At 39.8% G+C, this 17,052-nt stretch overlaps 2 protein-coding genes across 7 annotated transcripts; one reads left to right on the top strand and one right to left on the bottom strand.

Annotated features, from left to right (window-relative positions):
• The first annotated feature begins 26 nt into the window (after positions 1 to 26).
• Positions 27 to 5,903, top strand: tarbp2 (TAR (HIV) RNA binding protein 2). 2 transcript variants are annotated; one of them, XM_026918415.3, is made up of 7 exons: positions 27 to 455; positions 1,728 to 2,054; positions 3,115 to 3,184; positions 3,299 to 3,416; positions 3,598 to 3,725; positions 3,823 to 4,015; positions 4,263 to 4,920. In XM_026918415.3, exons 1-7 carry the CDS (start codon positions 403 to 405, stop codon positions 4,292 to 4,294), a joined length of 921 nt encoding a protein of 306 aa, XP_026774216.1. In that variant the 5' UTR covers positions 27 to 402; the 3' UTR covers positions 4,295 to 4,920. The 2 variants fall into 2 exon arrangements, with proteins under 2 accessions (XP_026774216.1, XP_026774208.1); XM_026918407.3 differs by lacking the exon at positions 4,263 to 4,920 and adding an exon at positions 5,025 to 5,903 and having other exon boundaries at positions 29 to 455.
• Positions 5,904 to 6,011: 108 nt separating this feature from the next.
• Positions 6,012 to 15,962, bottom strand: tespa1 (thymocyte expressed, positive selection associated 1). Of its 5 annotated transcripts, none has more exons than XM_026918367.3 (12): positions 15,503 to 15,962; positions 14,192 to 14,362; positions 12,829 to 12,871; positions 12,100 to 12,140; positions 11,855 to 11,911; positions 11,400 to 11,439; positions 11,225 to 11,281; positions 11,045 to 11,140; positions 10,710 to 10,918; positions 8,155 to 9,344; positions 6,895 to 6,982; positions 6,012 to 6,495 (listed from the first exon to the last, which is right to left on the bottom strand). In XM_026918367.3, the coding sequence occupies exons 2-12, from the start codon at positions 14,349 to 14,351 to the stop codon at positions 6,395 to 6,397; spliced, it is 2,082 nt and encodes a 693-aa protein (XP_026774168.1). In that variant the 5' UTR covers positions 14,352 to 14,362; positions 15,503 to 15,962; the 3' UTR covers positions 6,012 to 6,394. The 5 variants fall into 5 exon arrangements, 4 of the variants coding, with proteins under 4 accessions (XP_026774168.1, XP_026774178.1, XP_026774187.1 ...); XM_026918377.3 differs by lacking the exon at positions 15,503 to 15,962 and adding an exon at positions 15,306 to 15,482; XR_008301249.1 differs by having other exon boundaries at positions 6,390 to 6,495; positions 6,895 to 7,796.
• Positions 15,963 to 17,052: the final 1,090 nt, after the last annotated feature.

Genomic DNA, 17,052 nt, shown 5'->3' with positions numbered 1-17,052 from the left:
AGTTAGGACAATTCCGATAGCACGTGAAGGCAGCATAGGATCATATTATTCAGCCCTCCTCGGATTATCAGGCACTCAAATGTAGCGGGAATTCCAAATGACTTCCCGCTTCCTACATACGAGCACTACATAGGGCATGAAGTAATGGCTTGTCCACCCTGTAAGTGTACTAAATATCCAATAGGAAATTGGTTTGTGTTCAGCCTCCAGCTCTTCAGCGTCGCGCGCTTCACACTGCGTGCTGTGTGAGCATGTGAGACTGTAGGAGCAGAGCTTGCGCTCTCGCCTCACCGGTTTACCAGCAAGCAAAACTATAAAGCTCATGATAACAAGGGGGTTTCCATTTGTTTGGGGGGGATTTTGCGATATTAAACCAGTGGGCCTTCTGTCTGTTTTTGGGGAATGAGCGAGGAGAAAAGCCCGGACAGCTGCAGGAGAAACTCTGGGTGCACCAGGTGAGCGTCTCTTCGGACAGTTAGCCTGCTAGCTCTAACGGGTTTGCTAACCTTGCTAAGCTAGCTAGCAACCTTCCGTTCATATTTTAATTACTGTAGTAAAAAAAAAACCGGACATGTTATTGAAAAATGTATTGTTTTACCCTTCTACCTAACACATTTGCTAAGGAGCCTTGTTCACAAGTGTCTTTTCTGTATAAAGGCTAGTTTTTGTAGTTAACAATACCACAACAACTGTTGTATACCAGCTGTGTATCTTATCAGGCTAGATAATCAGCAACCATTTCAGTTCCTTTTCTATCTGGTGTTCAATTCTTTCGTCTTAAACTAAAATGGCCTAAAAAAAAAAAAACCACCCTGAACCATTTGTTGTTATATATGTTATCTGTGATTACTTAATCGTTGTAGCTAATCGATAGTAGCTTTATTGCCATTTCAAACATATACAGCTGGTGCAGTACACAGTGAAATGAAACAGTAGTCCTCCAGGACCATGGTGCTACATAAAACAACACGGAACTACATGAGACTACACAGAGAGTAAATAAGACCTACGCAGGACTACAGGAGACTACACAGAGACTAAATAAGACCTACACAAGAACTACATGAGACTACACAGAGAGTAAATAAGACCTACACGAGAACTACATGAGACCACACAGAGACTAAATAAGACCTACGCAGGACTACAGGAGACTACACAGAGACTAAATAAGACATACACGAGAACTACATGAGACTACACAGACTAAACAATTCAATCCAATTCAATTTTATTTGTATAGCGCTTTTAACAATGAACATTGTCTCAAAGCAGCTTTACAGAACATAAGAAACAAAAAACATTCAAACAGAAACAAAAACATGCAAACAGTCCTAGATGTTAGACAAAATTATCCCTAGTGAGCAAGTCTGAGGCGACTGTGGCAAGGAAAAACTCCCTTAGATGATATGAGGAAGAAACCTTGAGAGGAACCAGACTCAAAAAGGAACCCATCCTCATTTGGGTGACACTGGAGTGTGTGATATGAACAATTTCCTTTCTGCATTTATGTATGTCTTAAATATGACATATGCAGGACTACATGAGACTACACAGAGACTAAATAAGACCTACGTAGAACTACATAAAGTGCACGTGTGCAAACAGCACAAGACACTACAATAATAGCATTAATATACAGACATGCAGATGACAGTGTGAATTGTTTGCAGATAGTGGTAGTACCTTTATGCTCTAAAGTGATTTCTTGTCTGTCTCTCTGTCAGTGTTCTCAGTATAGAGCAAATGCTGGCTGTGAATCCTGGGAAGACGCCCATCAGTCTGCTGCAGGAGTATGGAACGCGGATAGGCAAGACACCGGTGTATGACCTGCTGAAGGCCGAAGGTCAGGCCCACCAGCCCAACTTCACCTTCCGCGTGTCTGTGGGAGAGATCAGCTGCACAGGCCAGGGCCCCAGCAAGAAGGCTGCCAAACACAAGGCTGCTGAAGCTGCTCTCAAGATGCTGAAAGGAGGGATGCTGGAAGCGTTAAAGGGCAGCGTGATGGAGGGAGAACATTTTGATGACATAGACATCCCGTTGGAGGGAGACTGGTAAGAATGCTTTAAATGGGTAAGGATTTTTATTAGTGTCAAATTGTAATCAGGATGCACTGTTTATTTGGTGTCTGTAGCACTTTCTCTGGCTGTTGTGGTTAGTTGTCACTGTTCTATAACTCATTGCTCTTGTTTCTGGTCATTTGGTGGAAACAGTTTTGTGGAACTTTTATATCCTTGTCTTGCATTCTGCCTCATTTGCAAATTGCTTTGAATGAGAACATCAACAAATGAAAAAATATGTACTCCTCAGGGATGGACAAATCACTAGCCCGGATACCCAGGGCAAGCACATTTTGTGCCCAGGTTGTAAGTTTTTTATTTGTAGTTGCCTGGAGGAAAAGCAAGTCCAACAACCAGAGAAAGAAAATAAACTCTCCATCTTATTGAGTAGGAAGTAGCGTGCACTACTTGTTAAGAATCCCGCCGTCTGCTGAACTACACACGTTGGCCGATGTGCAATCTGGCTGACAGTAGAATGATTTTTACTAATTAACACTGATGAAACCCAGCGAAATAAAGTGCAGTGCAAAGCCATTATATAATCCGCCTGCTGGTCTAATGCACTGTGATCACCTCATGGTATTTTTACTTGTGATATGAGGAAAGAACACAGCAGTTCATAACAGAAACTTTTGCCAACAACTTGCTGACTCCTTTGTCGAGGTCATAAACAAGATGTGGTACATCAGAATCTTCACCAGGACAGGATACAGATTATGGCTACATCGTCATCCCCTTGCCTGGAATTCATATACTTCTTTGTTTGTTTCCAATAGTCTGTATTAATGCACTTAACTAGTTAGCTAACTTGCCATTACATTGCTAGTTGCTACTATCTGCCAAGGAACTAACTGAATAGGCTGCTACTTTTTAGCCTAGTCAATTAGGTTTCCAGGCAACCAAAACATGGGTCTGGGCAAACACACTGGAGCGTCCACTTTCTCGAAGGGCTACTGAATTTTTAACTTGGCAAAACTTAACAAACTCCAGTCAAACCATACTGTAGGGTTTGAATGTATGCTCTATGTTTGACTGTATTGAGTGTTTCCTACAGCTCCCAGTCGGAGATAAAGTTATCCAATTCCAGCCAGCAAGCTGAATGTAATCCAGTTGGAGCTCTACAGGTCAGAGACAGATTCTTTTCAGAGTCTGTGCATACACGCAACTCTCTAGACCTAAACAATATCCCTTTTAATGTTGAAAGTATATATATGAATAAATTTCACTCCCTTTCGTAGGAACTGGTGGTGCAGAAAGGTTGGCGTTTACCAGAATACACAGTCACGCAAGAGTCTGGGCCTGCACATCGCAAAGAGTTCACCATGACATGCAAAGTAGAGAAATTTGTTGAGATTGGTAAGTATGCTCTTAAGTTAATTTTAAAATGAGATTTTCTGTAAATGGCTCCCAGTTAATTAATCAGTGAAAATTATTATGTGAATAAATATATGTTCTAGTGCCAGTAGTACAATCCCCTAATATCTTCATATGTACAGTTGATTTTGGACAAATCATGATGTTTACTTGGATTTGACAGGTAGTGGTACATCAAAGAAGCTTGCCAAGAGGAATGCAGCAGCAAAGATGCTCTCCCGGATTCACGACGTTCCTGTAGACATGCGCAGCAGCCATGAAGCTGAGGCAGAGGACGACACCTTCAACATGGTGAGGGATGTTCATACTTCAAAATAACGTGGTACGCTACACTGTAACACACCTCAAATAATTAAGCTTGCTTTTTCTGGGTTGCTCTCTGTTTAAGCACATAGGTGGCAGACTAGAGGGAGGGAAGTGTAAGGGGTTTGGATGTACATGGGATTCTTTGCGCAACTCGGCAGGAGAGAAGATCCTGCAGCTGCGTAGTCACCCTCTGGGCCTGCCCAACTCCAACTTCTGCTCTCTGCTCCACGACCTCTCTGAAGAGCAGCGCTTTGACGTCAGCTATTTGGACATAGGTAAGCAGCATGACTAACTTTTTTTCCCCCCAAGTCCAAAAATTTGTAACTGTTATGTGTGACCATTTTTATGGTAAATTTTGGTATCTGGTGGTTTTAGTTTGTGTTTACAACTTGGCAGTTGCAGAAGGGATCCTTCAAATGCACATAATTTTTTTTTTTTTTTTTTTTTTTTTTAAGCACATTACTCATGCTTGTTTCTAATGAAGTGATTGTGATTGCTAGTCCATATTCCCTTCTCACACAGGTCATCTGTTTGCCTTATTGGATGTCAAGTGAAATGGATTTTCAGCTATGTACATATTTATTGAGAGGTTTTATTAAGAGACTAATAAGAGGATAATGTTGGACACTGTCTGCTTTTCTCACACATGGTTTAGGGGAAAAAAAGAGAACAAGTCCAAATTCACACAGGCACCCTGCACCATTATTTTCAACGAGTAGGTTGAAAGTTGAAGAGTTGTTAACTTTCGCTAAGAAGTTTCTTAGAAGTTTACATTTTAATGGAATACATGTTACAGTAACCACCATGAACCTGAATGAAAGGCTTCAATCAGGTTTTACTTGATACAATTTTAAATTTTTCAAGTTTTGAAAATTTTTAACATTGAGTGCAGATCCTCTGTCAAATAAAAAGCACATTTCATGAGTGTGAATACTACTATACCTAGACCAATGGTTGTCAAAGTGGACTCCGGACTCTTTTATCAAAATGGTTATATTATTGAGTTCTTACAGTTATTCTGTTTGGCTAGGTTTAATCCAAATCTCAATAAATCAAAAACAAGTAGGCTTCTAATAATGTCATTTCAGACCTAATTTGTTTTGTGAATGGAAAGTTCAGGAATAAAAAGTGCTATTAAAAAGGCTCCAATAAATTGTCAAATTATAGACATTTTATAATATGCAGTTGTCGGTTATCTTTTTTTAAAGGGAAGGTAATTCTCTTTTGAGAAACTTGATGACATTAATCTGTTGAACTAAATGTGAGTATGTGTGTGTTGTCCAGAGGAACGCAGTCTCAGTGGCCTGTACCAGTGTCTTGTGGAATTGTCCACTCAGCCCATCACTGTGTGTCATGGCTTTGCTCCCAGTCAGGACGCAGCACGGGCCAGTGCAGCGCACAATGCACTCCAGTACCTCAAGATCATGGCCGGTGGAAAGTGAGTCTGTGCTCTTCACCAGAAACATGGGTCCAGAGTCGACAGTACTGAAGCGTACAGTACTGTAAACTGGGGTTTACTGGATGTTATAGGCACATCATCATGTTGGCAAACCATTCCTAATGCCCCAAAGACACTCGACTTATTCCCATGAGCTCTAATGAAAGATGAACTGATTAAGTCTTTTGTATCCAAAAATGGTTGAGGACTGGTTTTAACAGAGGGCCTTGTTTTTCTACTACCTCCATGTGTACAATTTTATTTTGTTGTTAAATTATCTTGAAATTTCTTCCCTTTAAATTACATTTTAAACTAACAGTTCCCTAAATTATTTTAAAAATACAAATGTTTTTAACTTGACTTTTAAACAGTTTACATAGTTTGCCTTGCCAGAATTTTTAACAGAAAGAATTGCAACTCACTTCTGCTAATTACATAGTACATATCTATTTCCATATTTATTCAATTATTGGGTCCACATGTTGCCCAAATCCACAAATTGCCCTTTCCTCAATTTAAGGTATTGCATAAGATCATGTGAGCAGTTCAAAGTCATTAAAATATTAGTATTTTGGTTTTTTTTGGGCAAGATTAAATGAAGTTAGTACATTATGGAACTAGATTATTACACAGTTCTGAGCAAGAATGTACAGAAAATTCATTTGAACAGTTTTAGAGTTGTGAGAGGTCCATCATTAAACTAATAATAAAAATGTTTTAATTCAGTGTGGATTCATGTTTCATGTTATAGTATGACCAGACCAAAAAAAAAAAAAAAAAAAACACATGGCACTTGTATTTGCTGTTCCACTCCACTGATATTAGCACTGATATGCAAATAAATACTTTATTATCATAAAACATAAAATAAATATTCAAAACATCTGCAGTTGCACAATCTTACAGAATAAAAACCACATTAGCATAGTTAATGTAATGTCAGTACTGCTTAATTGCAGTACATTCAAATGGCCAAATGTTGGGCAATGTTTATCACACAGCCAAGTGACTATCACAGACAAGTGACAGAAATTAGCCTACATAAGTAGCACTGTTATCTATGCCTTCTGCTGCAGCTGTAATGCTTTTTCAACTTCTCAAAAGTAAAACAAATATCTTTTTATGGCTCTGTGTGAGAAAGCTCCTCTGTATTTTCTAAAAGAACTAAAACCCTAAAATAGATAATTAAGGATGTGTGACATGTGGGTTTTGGTCTTCAGCTAATCTCTCTGTTAGTGGAGGTGAGTAAATTCTGCATGTCCTCTTCAGCATAGCCACTGCTGTCTGACTGGAAACTGTCCCCTCTCAAGGGTGAACCTGACAAACAGTCAACGAATACATGAGAATTAATTGATTAATCTTTTGCGACAAGTGCTTTCGTTTTGCTGTCTGCTATGCAATTTTCTGAGAATGTGGCTTGCTCATTTCATGGTTTTCTTCATGACTTCCTGTAAGATGCCCTTTTTGTTACTGTGTCAGTGTTAACAGCAATAAGTTACTGTGTGTGTCACTGTTAACAGCAATAACGCCTTACTGTCTTCAAGTGTGGTTATTATCTGCCTAACACTTTTTAACACATACACACACACTGTTCACACATTAGCAGTTTTTTCTGCTGAGAGAATGACAGTAAATTCTGTCTAAGGAAGAAGTGGTCTAAAGTAATTCAATATGTAGGAAAACCTATATGAAGAAAGAGCAACTGGTATGACTCACATTTCTGATGCGTAGATGCTGTAACTGACAGTGTGTACGCACTACACTGCTCCACTGATGTGTTCTCCTCCTCTCCCACACTCTGCACCTTTGCAGAAGCAACATATTAATGGCTATTCAGCACTCAGCATAGACTTGACTTGTGAACATTTAAGTAAATTCTGCATATTTAACATATGCCACTGATTTGGGCTGTAGCAGGTGAGAAACTGATTGACTTCTATGGCCACAATAATATTCTCTGCATGCAAGTGTGCAATATATTGAGAAGAGAAAAAATATGGTGAGGGTAAAAAGAGGGTGGCTGTATTAATAAAGAGATGTGTAAAAATACAGCCAAAATACAAAACTATGTGTGAAATACTCCTGGTTATATTTAGGTTCAGAGATAGAATTCATCTCAATTTTTTGAACTGTTGTTCACTATTGTCAGGGCTCTGTGATGTACAATTGTTGATTAAATATTGTGAACTGTTTATTACCCTCTATTACATTAATTTATACCACAACACTGTTGAATTCTCTAATCTGATTAGTCAGAAGTTGATAATCAATTAAGGATTATCGCACAAGCCATGAAGATATTCCGGAATGAACTGTTGTGTAATTCTGCTGTTTTTGCAACTAGTGCCAGCTACAAGGCAACTCACAGGTTTATATTAATGTACATAGTGTAATATGTAACAATTAATACACAGGGACTTGTCCAGCAGACATTCCACATAAATGGATTTTACATGTTTATTTAACATTATATACATGTTTATTTAACATTTATGGAAGGAGTCTCCAGTGCTTTGTAACAGTCAGAGGTAAAGCTGATGTTCCCATCAGTTGTCCAACATGGGAAAGGGATTTGCAGTTTCTCAGCAACTTGACATGCTGCATTTTTGTATTATTAACTTCAAGACAGGAAAATAAGAGAGGCAGGTGAAGAAACAACAGTTTACAGATTTTATAACCTAAGTCAAACAAAATAAAAAGAATGGTGTTTCCTTCTTTAATAAATGGGCAAATTGCTATGGTATAAGAAGATTACAACACTTAAGAAGCATGCTGCTATTAGACAGTAAACAACTTTGGGGTGGGAACGGCATCACACCACACCATCATTAATGATATTCCTGTAACAGCACGCCCTAATTATTCCTTACAATGCACGTCTGTTTTAGTGTACAAAGGCTTCAACACTCGCTGTTTCTTAAATCACAAACTAACAAAAGTTAAATGTCTTCTATAAAAATATTAGTAGCTACATACCTCCTCCAACTCAAAGGAGTTGGCCTGCTTGAGTTGGCAGTTGATCTGGCTAGTTGAGGGGTTGTTGGGGCTCAGGTACCTCTGCTGGTCTGACTGGGATGAATGCACCTGCGCAGTGCTACCAGGGTACATGAAATAATTATAGTCGTCAAATGATTCTCTGTGTAAAATAGGGTCATCATCATCCTCCCATCCAGTGACCATGATCTGACATGGTGACCCTTGTGTGATGCTTGGGTGTAGGGACACAAGGTCACCTTGTGAAATCTTTGAAGTTACTGGTACTTCCACCATAAGCTCATCACCAGCACAGAACGAGGATGATTTTGTATCCGTAATGCTTAGCTTGTGCTCTAGTTCAGGTGTCCTAGGACACGAGTCTGGACTGTGCATATGAGCAGAGGTTGATAAGCCCACTGTTGATACACTATGCATCTCTGGACACCCATAAGGTGCTTTATGCACATGCTCCACTACATGAGGGGAAATTTCATCATAAGCAACAATGGGAGCTGGTGCATTAGTATCAGCAGGATCTTTAGAGGAGTCAGGAAGCAAAGAGGAACTGGAGGAACCTTCATCCAAGTCTGTATCCCGTGAAGTCTGAGTATGCCTAGATTCCAGAGATGCATGGTGTGACTTAAACAGGCAACCCTTTGCTCTAGGACCTTCTCTCTGCCCTGACTGTGACCACCGCTGGATCCTCTGCTTGTGTGCACTTGTAGTTTTCTCATGGTCACTCATTTTTTCAGCAGCCTTCACTTCAGCATGCTGTAGAGCCTTTTCATCTTTCACCTTAGGAGTTACGTTGCCATCCCCTGCTTGCGCCCGTATCCACATTCCATTACTCTGGTCATGGCTCGCTTCACCCCTCACATTCCCTACTATCATTTCAACCACATCTGGTAGGCTGTTCCTCTTGCGAGGAGAACAGTTTGGAGAAGCAGAGTCCGAGCCACGTGTGTATAAGCACATCTTGGACACAGTGTCTTTGAGACGCTCCACGGGAGAGCGTGGTTCAGTGCGGACATTGCCAAAGAAGCGCTGACCAATGCTCCGCTCCATAGTGGGAGAAGAAAAGCTGAATTCAGGGGGTGCCAGCTTCTGAAGCGGTGTCCGAGATACGTGGGAGTAGAGAGAATAGAAAGCATTGGCCATGGCTGTTAACACCTCCACCTGACGGAAACGACCTGCAAAAAGGAGAACCCCAAAAATACTTGATTGAAGAAAGCCAGAAAATATCTGGGCCTGTTGCAGTTGTACAATGATGCTCTGAATTTCTAAAATCCCTGTGTACAAGTAATGATCTTCTATCCATCCTACATGTAACTAGTAACTGTTTACTAGTATTGCAAGTCTGCTTACTTATTGGAATGTTAAATGGTTTAACATGCATCATCAGTTAAGACTCATTTCACGGAACCTAATTCAGGTTCTGTGTTCCGTGATCTTGATAATTTTTAAAGGCCTTTTACTGTTTCATGAACATTAAACAAATTGAAATGCAAAACTGTGTTAGAGAAAAGAACAGGCCCTTTTCACAAAAATTGGAAGTAGGTAGAAATGGGAAAATGATTTCCTGTAAGCCTTACAGCCAATTGTTTACCACAGAAAAAGTGCCATTATCACCTTTGTTCTTTGGTTCGCTTTGTTTAGATAGAGAACCATTTCTTCAAACTGCAGCTGCAGTTTATTTCCCATGCCAAAATCTACTTGTGCTGCTACTTAAGCTTTTTTTTAATTCCAGTACAGTTCACAGTTTTCTATGACGCCTTTCATAAATGGTGTTTGATTCCATTTCTTTCATTGCATTGTTGGAAGCAGAGTTACCCTCTGAAGGCCACTTCCAGTAACGAAAACCCAGAAGTGTGAAAAGGGCCCATTACTGAAACAGATCAACAGATTATTGTCTTGATAAGGTCATGTTCACAGTGTTTGAAAAGATTTCAAATAGACTGATATTGACTACTTCGGAAGTATTGTGTTTTTGTTGTTGTTGTTACTGTGACACAAGAATGTTTCTCAATATGGTGGAAACCATGCGAGTTCAGTTTTAAATACTGTGGAATTGTTGTCATACAGTTAATTTACTAGTGCATGGGGTAGAAATGACAGTCATTGGTTCTGTCTCATTTCCACTGTACTTTGCCTTTGCATAGTATGTACAGATGAATCATTAGCCTCAGTTATTAGCTTGTGTCCATGATCAGTTGCCTAGCAACTGATTATGGAAACTATGGAAACTCGAAAAGTGACTGTATCATGTTCCCCATTCTTTTCCCTCAAGGAATGTGCACAATAAGTTCTATTTGATTGTACCACTACTTTAACAACTGAATATCCATGGTTTTTTAAGTGTTTTCTGAATTTCAATACTTTTCTTGATCTGAAAATGAGTTCTTATTCTTCCATACTTGCCCTCTAAACATTACTGAAATGAGATCACAACCATATAAACAATTTTTTTCAATTATGTGAATTCATCTTTACAGCTGGGGTTAAAATAGATTTTTTTTTAAATTCCACCATTGATTACATTGATTAGTGTTACTTACTAGCGAGTGAGAGGCTGGGGTCCTCTTCCCGAATGCGGCGGAGCTGTGACTCAAGGAACAGGCGGAAGTTGATGCCTCTGAGCTGCGAAGGGAAAGTGAAGAAACGAGCTGGAATACGGGCTGTTACTTGTGGCTCCTCACAACCAAATCCTAACTGGTACAGAGTCTCCTCTGCATCCTCAGCACACATCTGCAGGACCTCAGACACACTGGTGTATATGAGAGGGAGAATGCAAAAGATGGACAAAAAGGAAAAATTAGGTTCATGACAACTATGCACTTAGTACAGAATCCACTTCTTGGATCACAAGACTCTGTTGTTTGAGTTGACTTACCTGGAAGCAGTTTTATTGGTGGTGGAGGAGAAGATACTAGATGCAACACTGTGGCCCATGTTTCTGAATGGCAGGTTAAGCCTCTGCTGAGGAGTGCTGATGACACACAGAAATAATTAATTACTGGTACAAAAGCCACAGATATTATAGCTGGTGGAGAGAGTTAAACAGGTTGTAAACCTTGTGTGCAAATCTTTGCGACGTGATTTAGGAGGAGGCAGGAGCAATGGACAGTGCCTGCAGAGAAATCCAGTAAAGGTTGTGAATATTGCTGTGAAGATATTTAGGGCTCTTTAAGCCCTTAAGGAAAGGATTTCAACACGACTGAATGTAACTCAGGTAACACATTCCTTACCCTAACTCTTCGTCATGCAATCCATCATCTAGTCCTGTAGCTGTAACAGAATGACATAGTATAATGTGTATTATGAAGTAACGCATTTCTTCTCAGATTAAATTTCAGCACTAATCCTAATGCTTCATTAATTTATTTATGCATATTTTATCATGCGTGTGCACACTGATTACTGTATCTGCTTATAACAACAGCGGCCACTTACACTTAATATATCACTTACAGAGCAAGTAGTGCTCCTCTTGTAATAATGAACAATTGTTTAAAATGCACTGTATGATGTAATACTGAGAGAAGTGAACTCATCAGCAACAACACTTTGCTGACAAGTTAAGGCTTGCCTAGGGACAAGATGACACCCGTACCACCTGTCAACTTGTCTCACTTATTATCAATATAACTGGCTCACGCAAATAAAAACTGATAACCGGTACTACAGGATTGATTTTCTGTACCTTCAGCCCCGAGGCTCAGGTCGTCCTCAAAACTGTTAGCAGACTTCAGCAAAGATTCTGGAAAAGACAGATATGTTTAATAGGTACTCACAAACCCCATGCTCATAAATTTCCCAAAACAGATTTGTATAGAGCATTTTGTGCATCTGTTATGCCACTGAATCTCAGGACAACCCAGTCTGATTGCTAGAGCTGATGTGTAACTCTATAGTGCTATAACTATAAAGTGCTTCCTCCTAACTTACCCAGAGTGAGTTGACTTGGGTTCTCTTGACTGGCTTCATTTCTGAATTTACATATACAAAAAAGTATAAGAGCTGGCAAGAGCACAAGTGAAAACAGCTACTTTTATCACATCTGAATCAGCATGGTATGTGGGTGAATTATAAGCATACAGGAAGATTCTCAGATAAAAACGCACACTTGCAATAACCTCACTGGACTGAAGATGAATCAGAGCTTTCATGCAAGTGGTAAACTGGTGTCAGAAATGCAAAGGTATCTCAGCGGTTCATCAAAGGTTAAAAATGCATCTGCACAGGACAGTGCAAAATGCAATTAAACAGTGCCACTGTTCTGACCAGTCATTATTTAAAAAAAAAAAAAACCTGACAAAACAGAAACACCAAATTCTACCACCACAGTCATGATCACATTTTCTATTTCCTACTTCCCTTCTAATGTCCATATGAATAAGATGGCAATTGTTTCATCATATGTTTCTAAATATAGAACAGTTTTCTTTATATTCTAATTTATTTAATTGGTTCTTGATTAGTTTCCTTTTCATTTCTTCTCTTATTTTTATCCTACCCTTTTAACCAGACTCTGAGTTTCCATTCATTTTATTTTTATTGCATGGAAGCACAACATTCAACCACAAAGAGCTACCTGCATGGCCACTGACGTAGACTCTTCTCCCTCAGACAGAGTCACAGACATACACACAAACACACACAAACACACAGACTTACCCACAGCTTTGGAGCCAGGTTTCAATCTTTCCTGTAGCGCATCCTGTGGAAATACATACAAACAAGTGTTAGCAAGTGTGTGTGTGTGAGTGTGAGTGTGAGTGAGACTGCTTTTATTTTTACACAGTAACTTCTTAGGAACACATTACAGAAATTCAAATAATTCTCTTAGAAGGCTTCCCTCAATAGCAGTCATTTGATTGTTGTATTTGCATAAATCAAGAAAAACAGCACACCACACTTCAGTTCACTGTAACAGTTGCAAATTTTTGCAAATATTGTTCTTATTGGGAAATAATTTGTCTTCAAACAAAAGCATGGCTAGCATTATGCCATATCCATCCTAAGTATTTAGCAGTTTGACAAAAACAGGATGTCATTTATGAACTGTACATCAATGACACAGCATTTAGTACACACAAAGCACACCCAAATATTTTTGATGATTTTTTTTCTTTAGCTCCTGTACACAAACCATCAGACAGATTTTCTTCACACAAACTATTTGCTTAGTATGGAGTACTAATCATGAAGCTATTATCCTGGTATATCCTTGTTATTCTAAAAGATATAAAGATAGTCCCCACATGTGTAACAAACATCAGTATGCGGTCTTACAGCATAGACTACAGAGTATGTGTCCAAACACAGCACTAATTCCAGCAGGCTTGAGTTTCTCAGTTGCATCTACTGAAATTCAGTAGGAGCCGAATACAATGTCTTGGAACTATCCACATGACTGTTCTGTGATTTTTAGATATTGGGCGATGGGATTTTAACCCCCAATAAGATCAAATCACATATAATTTTAAACTATATATACATATACATTTTAAATATAATATATATTTTTTATTTTATGCAATCTTTTGTATACAACTTCTCACATATACTCACTGGCATATAAATAACTCTCATAACACTCATTTTTGGGGAAAAAAAAGTCAGATACCACTTTCTAAGGTCTTGCAATGCTAGATAGCAACACTAAAGTCACTTGCAAAGCTATAGCTGTTCCTCAAATGTTCCCTATTATAAGCACAGCTTTGAGGTGACATGTTTGAGTAAGCAGAACAAAGTTCTCTACAGTCTAATGAAATGCATACTGGAACAATGGATTTGATCATTTATAATCCTGATGTTATTTGCCCTCAGGTTACATTTGAAAAATAATCCTCACATTATAAAGGTGTATCCTGATGATTCTGATACAGAATGTCATGAATAGGTGGCGAGACAATAAACTAAAAACCTTCAATGCCTTACAAAACTTTCTAACCTGTGCCATTTCTGCATATTTTCTCTGTAGATAAAACATTAATTTCTGTAAACATGTAACTTTTTGTATCACTTTGCAGCCTACCATCAGGAAAGACTTCGTCCTGCAGAGAAAGCTGTGCAGCTGGAGTGGTACGTGCGTTACTGGACGCAGATGCATGTGGCTCTGTGTCTTCCACTGTGAGCCAGTGGCGGCTGCATTGAGCCCATGCCTGCCTTCGGTTCACAGAACATGGACTGTCCATTGCTAATAAGCCTAGAAGATATAAAAGTTTTACATATGACTACGTAATAAACCAGGGCATATTAAAGATAGAAAGATAAGAAAGCTATATAAGAGATATAAGAATGTGGACCTGGACTTCTTATTTAGTACATTATTTTAAGTAGGGATGTGATGAAGCTATATGATTTTATACTGAGAGAAGAAAATCTAATAATCTCCATTCAGTCAATCATTCATTAATTCATCTTCAGTACTGCTTTATCTTGGTCAGGGTTGAGGGGGATACAGAGCCTATCCCAGGACCACTGGATGCGAGGTGGCAGGGACACACCCTGAACCAGATGCCAGTCTATTGCATGGCACCATACGCATACATTCACACACACATTCGCACCTAGAGGCAGCCAATCCAGCTACTGGCATCTTTTTGGGTGAACGGAGGAAACCGGAGAACCCAGAGGACACAGACAGTACTGACACCTACACAGACAGTAACATGAGCTGAACCCTGAATCCAGCAGGGGACCCTGGAAATGTGAGGCAGCAATGAAATCAATCAAACCAAAGCAATGATGGGGGAAAAAAGGTTCCTCAAGGGTTCAAGGTCGTTCTGCTTGAAACCTTTTCTGACTGCAGGTACAAATGAGAGAAATTGTATGCTTTCAGAACCAATACAGAATATTACTGACCTTCAAAACAAGTTTGTTTCAAAATATTCTAGCAGCTTCCCTAGCCTACCTAATTTACCTCAGCAGTGCTGCTGAGGTGCTGTATAGCGTCCTCTTTCAAAATATAAAGTTATAGACACACACCTGTGCATACCAAAACCATGAATTTAGGAAGTATGGCTATCATACGGTCGAATTTTCTCCCGTTTTATGAAGTGAAAAGGCCAATGCTAATGTCAAAGCGCGCCATCACTCATATAAGAGATACAAAGCAACAGACAGCAAAATGATAACTTCCTCCTTACCAGCAACTCAACTGGAAATGCAGCGCTCAGAAGAGCTCAGCAAAACAGCTTCGCCCTGGCGTTGTACAGCCTGCAGCCTATTTCATGCCAAAGTCAGCGTGTTTTAACACGTAAAACACGTTAGCGTGGGTTCAGAATGCGAGTTTATATTTCCGTCGCCGAGTCTTTAAGCCTTTAAGCTGTAAAGGTACACTTACCTTTACAACAACACCGCTCCTCACTCCAGCATCTTCACAATTCACAATTCACCGCCGTGGTAGCGCGCTGTCTTACACACATTCACCGCGGCGCACCGGTTCCTACATACCGTTAAACGTAGGAAGACAGAAACACCCCTTTTTTTTTAAGAAAAAAAAAAAGCATTGTTGCTCCGCCGACGCAAACTTTCGCGCTGTTTGTGCTGACAGACTCTTCAGCCTCGTGACGCGCCACACATGGCGGAAGCAGGGAGAGGAAGAAGTGCTGCTGTGTCGCTTAACAAAAAGAAAATCCATCAATCATATAGTCGACGATTTGAGCAAATGCCAAATAATACCACCAAAACTGAAAACTCACTTTAAACTAGACTGAATAATTACAGTAATTAGGCTACATTGTACCCAAATGTTACCTGTCTTAGAGCTGTTCAAGCCAGGAGATTAAACCATGGCTTTTTCCTCTCCTGCCTTTTACAAGTGGCTATGATCTGCCCAGGTCTGAGACATAAATGTCATCAAATATTAACTTGACCAGATAAGTTTAAAAGCAACAGATGGTAGTGTGTGTGAGCCTACTATATGTCTCATTTATCAGGTATTCCTGATAAGGCTCACACACTCACTGGCCTTAGTGTGAAGGGAAAAGTCATGATTTACACTCACTGAGAACTGTATTAGGAACATATCTACTGTACATGTACTCATTCATGCAGTTATGTAATCAGTCAATCGTGTGGCAGCAGTACAATGCATAAAATCATGAATAATAATGGTTACATCAACCACTAGAACAGGGACTGTGGTATGATTGTTGGTGCCAGGTGGCTGGTTTGAGTATTTCTATAACTGCTGATCCCCTGGGATGTTCACACACAACAGTCTCTAGAGTTTACTCAGAATGGTGCAATAAAGAAAAAAAACTTCCAGTGAGTGGCAGTTTTGCTGACAGAAACACCTTGTTGATGAGATAGGTCAACTGAGAATGGCCAGACTGGTTCTAGCTGACATAAAGGCTACAGTAACTCACATAACCACTGTGTACAATTGTGGTGAGCAGAAAAGCATCTCAGAATGCACAACATTTAGAACCTTGAGGCAGATGGGCAGATGGGCAGAAGACCATGTCGGGTTCCACTTCTGTCAGCCTAGAACAGAAAGCTGAGGCTGCAGTGGACACAGGCTCACCAAAACTGGACAGCTGAAGACTGGAAAAACGTAGCCGGGTCTGATGAATCTCGATTTCTGCTGAGGCACACAGATGGTAGAGTCAGAATTGGGCACCAACAGCATGAATCCATGGACCCAACCTGCCTTGTGTCAACAGTCCAGGCTGGTGGAGGTGGTGTAATGGTGAGGGGATGTTTTCTTGGCACACTTTGGGCCTGTTAATACCAATCAATCATTGCTTGAATGCCACAGACTATTTGAGTATTGTTGCTGACCATGTGGATCCCTTCATGGCCAAAATTTACCCATCTTCTAATGGCTACTTCCAGCATGATAATGCACCATGTTACAAAGCAAAAGTCGTCTCAAAATTGAAATTCATG

This window comes from Pangasianodon hypophthalmus, chromosome 2 (genome assembly GCF_027358585.1).
Source record: "Pangasianodon hypophthalmus isolate fPanHyp1 chromosome 2, fPanHyp1.pri, whole genome shotgun sequence".
NCBI lineage: Eukaryota > Metazoa > Chordata > Actinopteri > Siluriformes > Pangasiidae > Pangasianodon > Pangasianodon hypophthalmus.
Note: the sequence above shows the minus strand (reverse complement) of the source record. Positions and strands in the feature narration are given on the sequence as shown.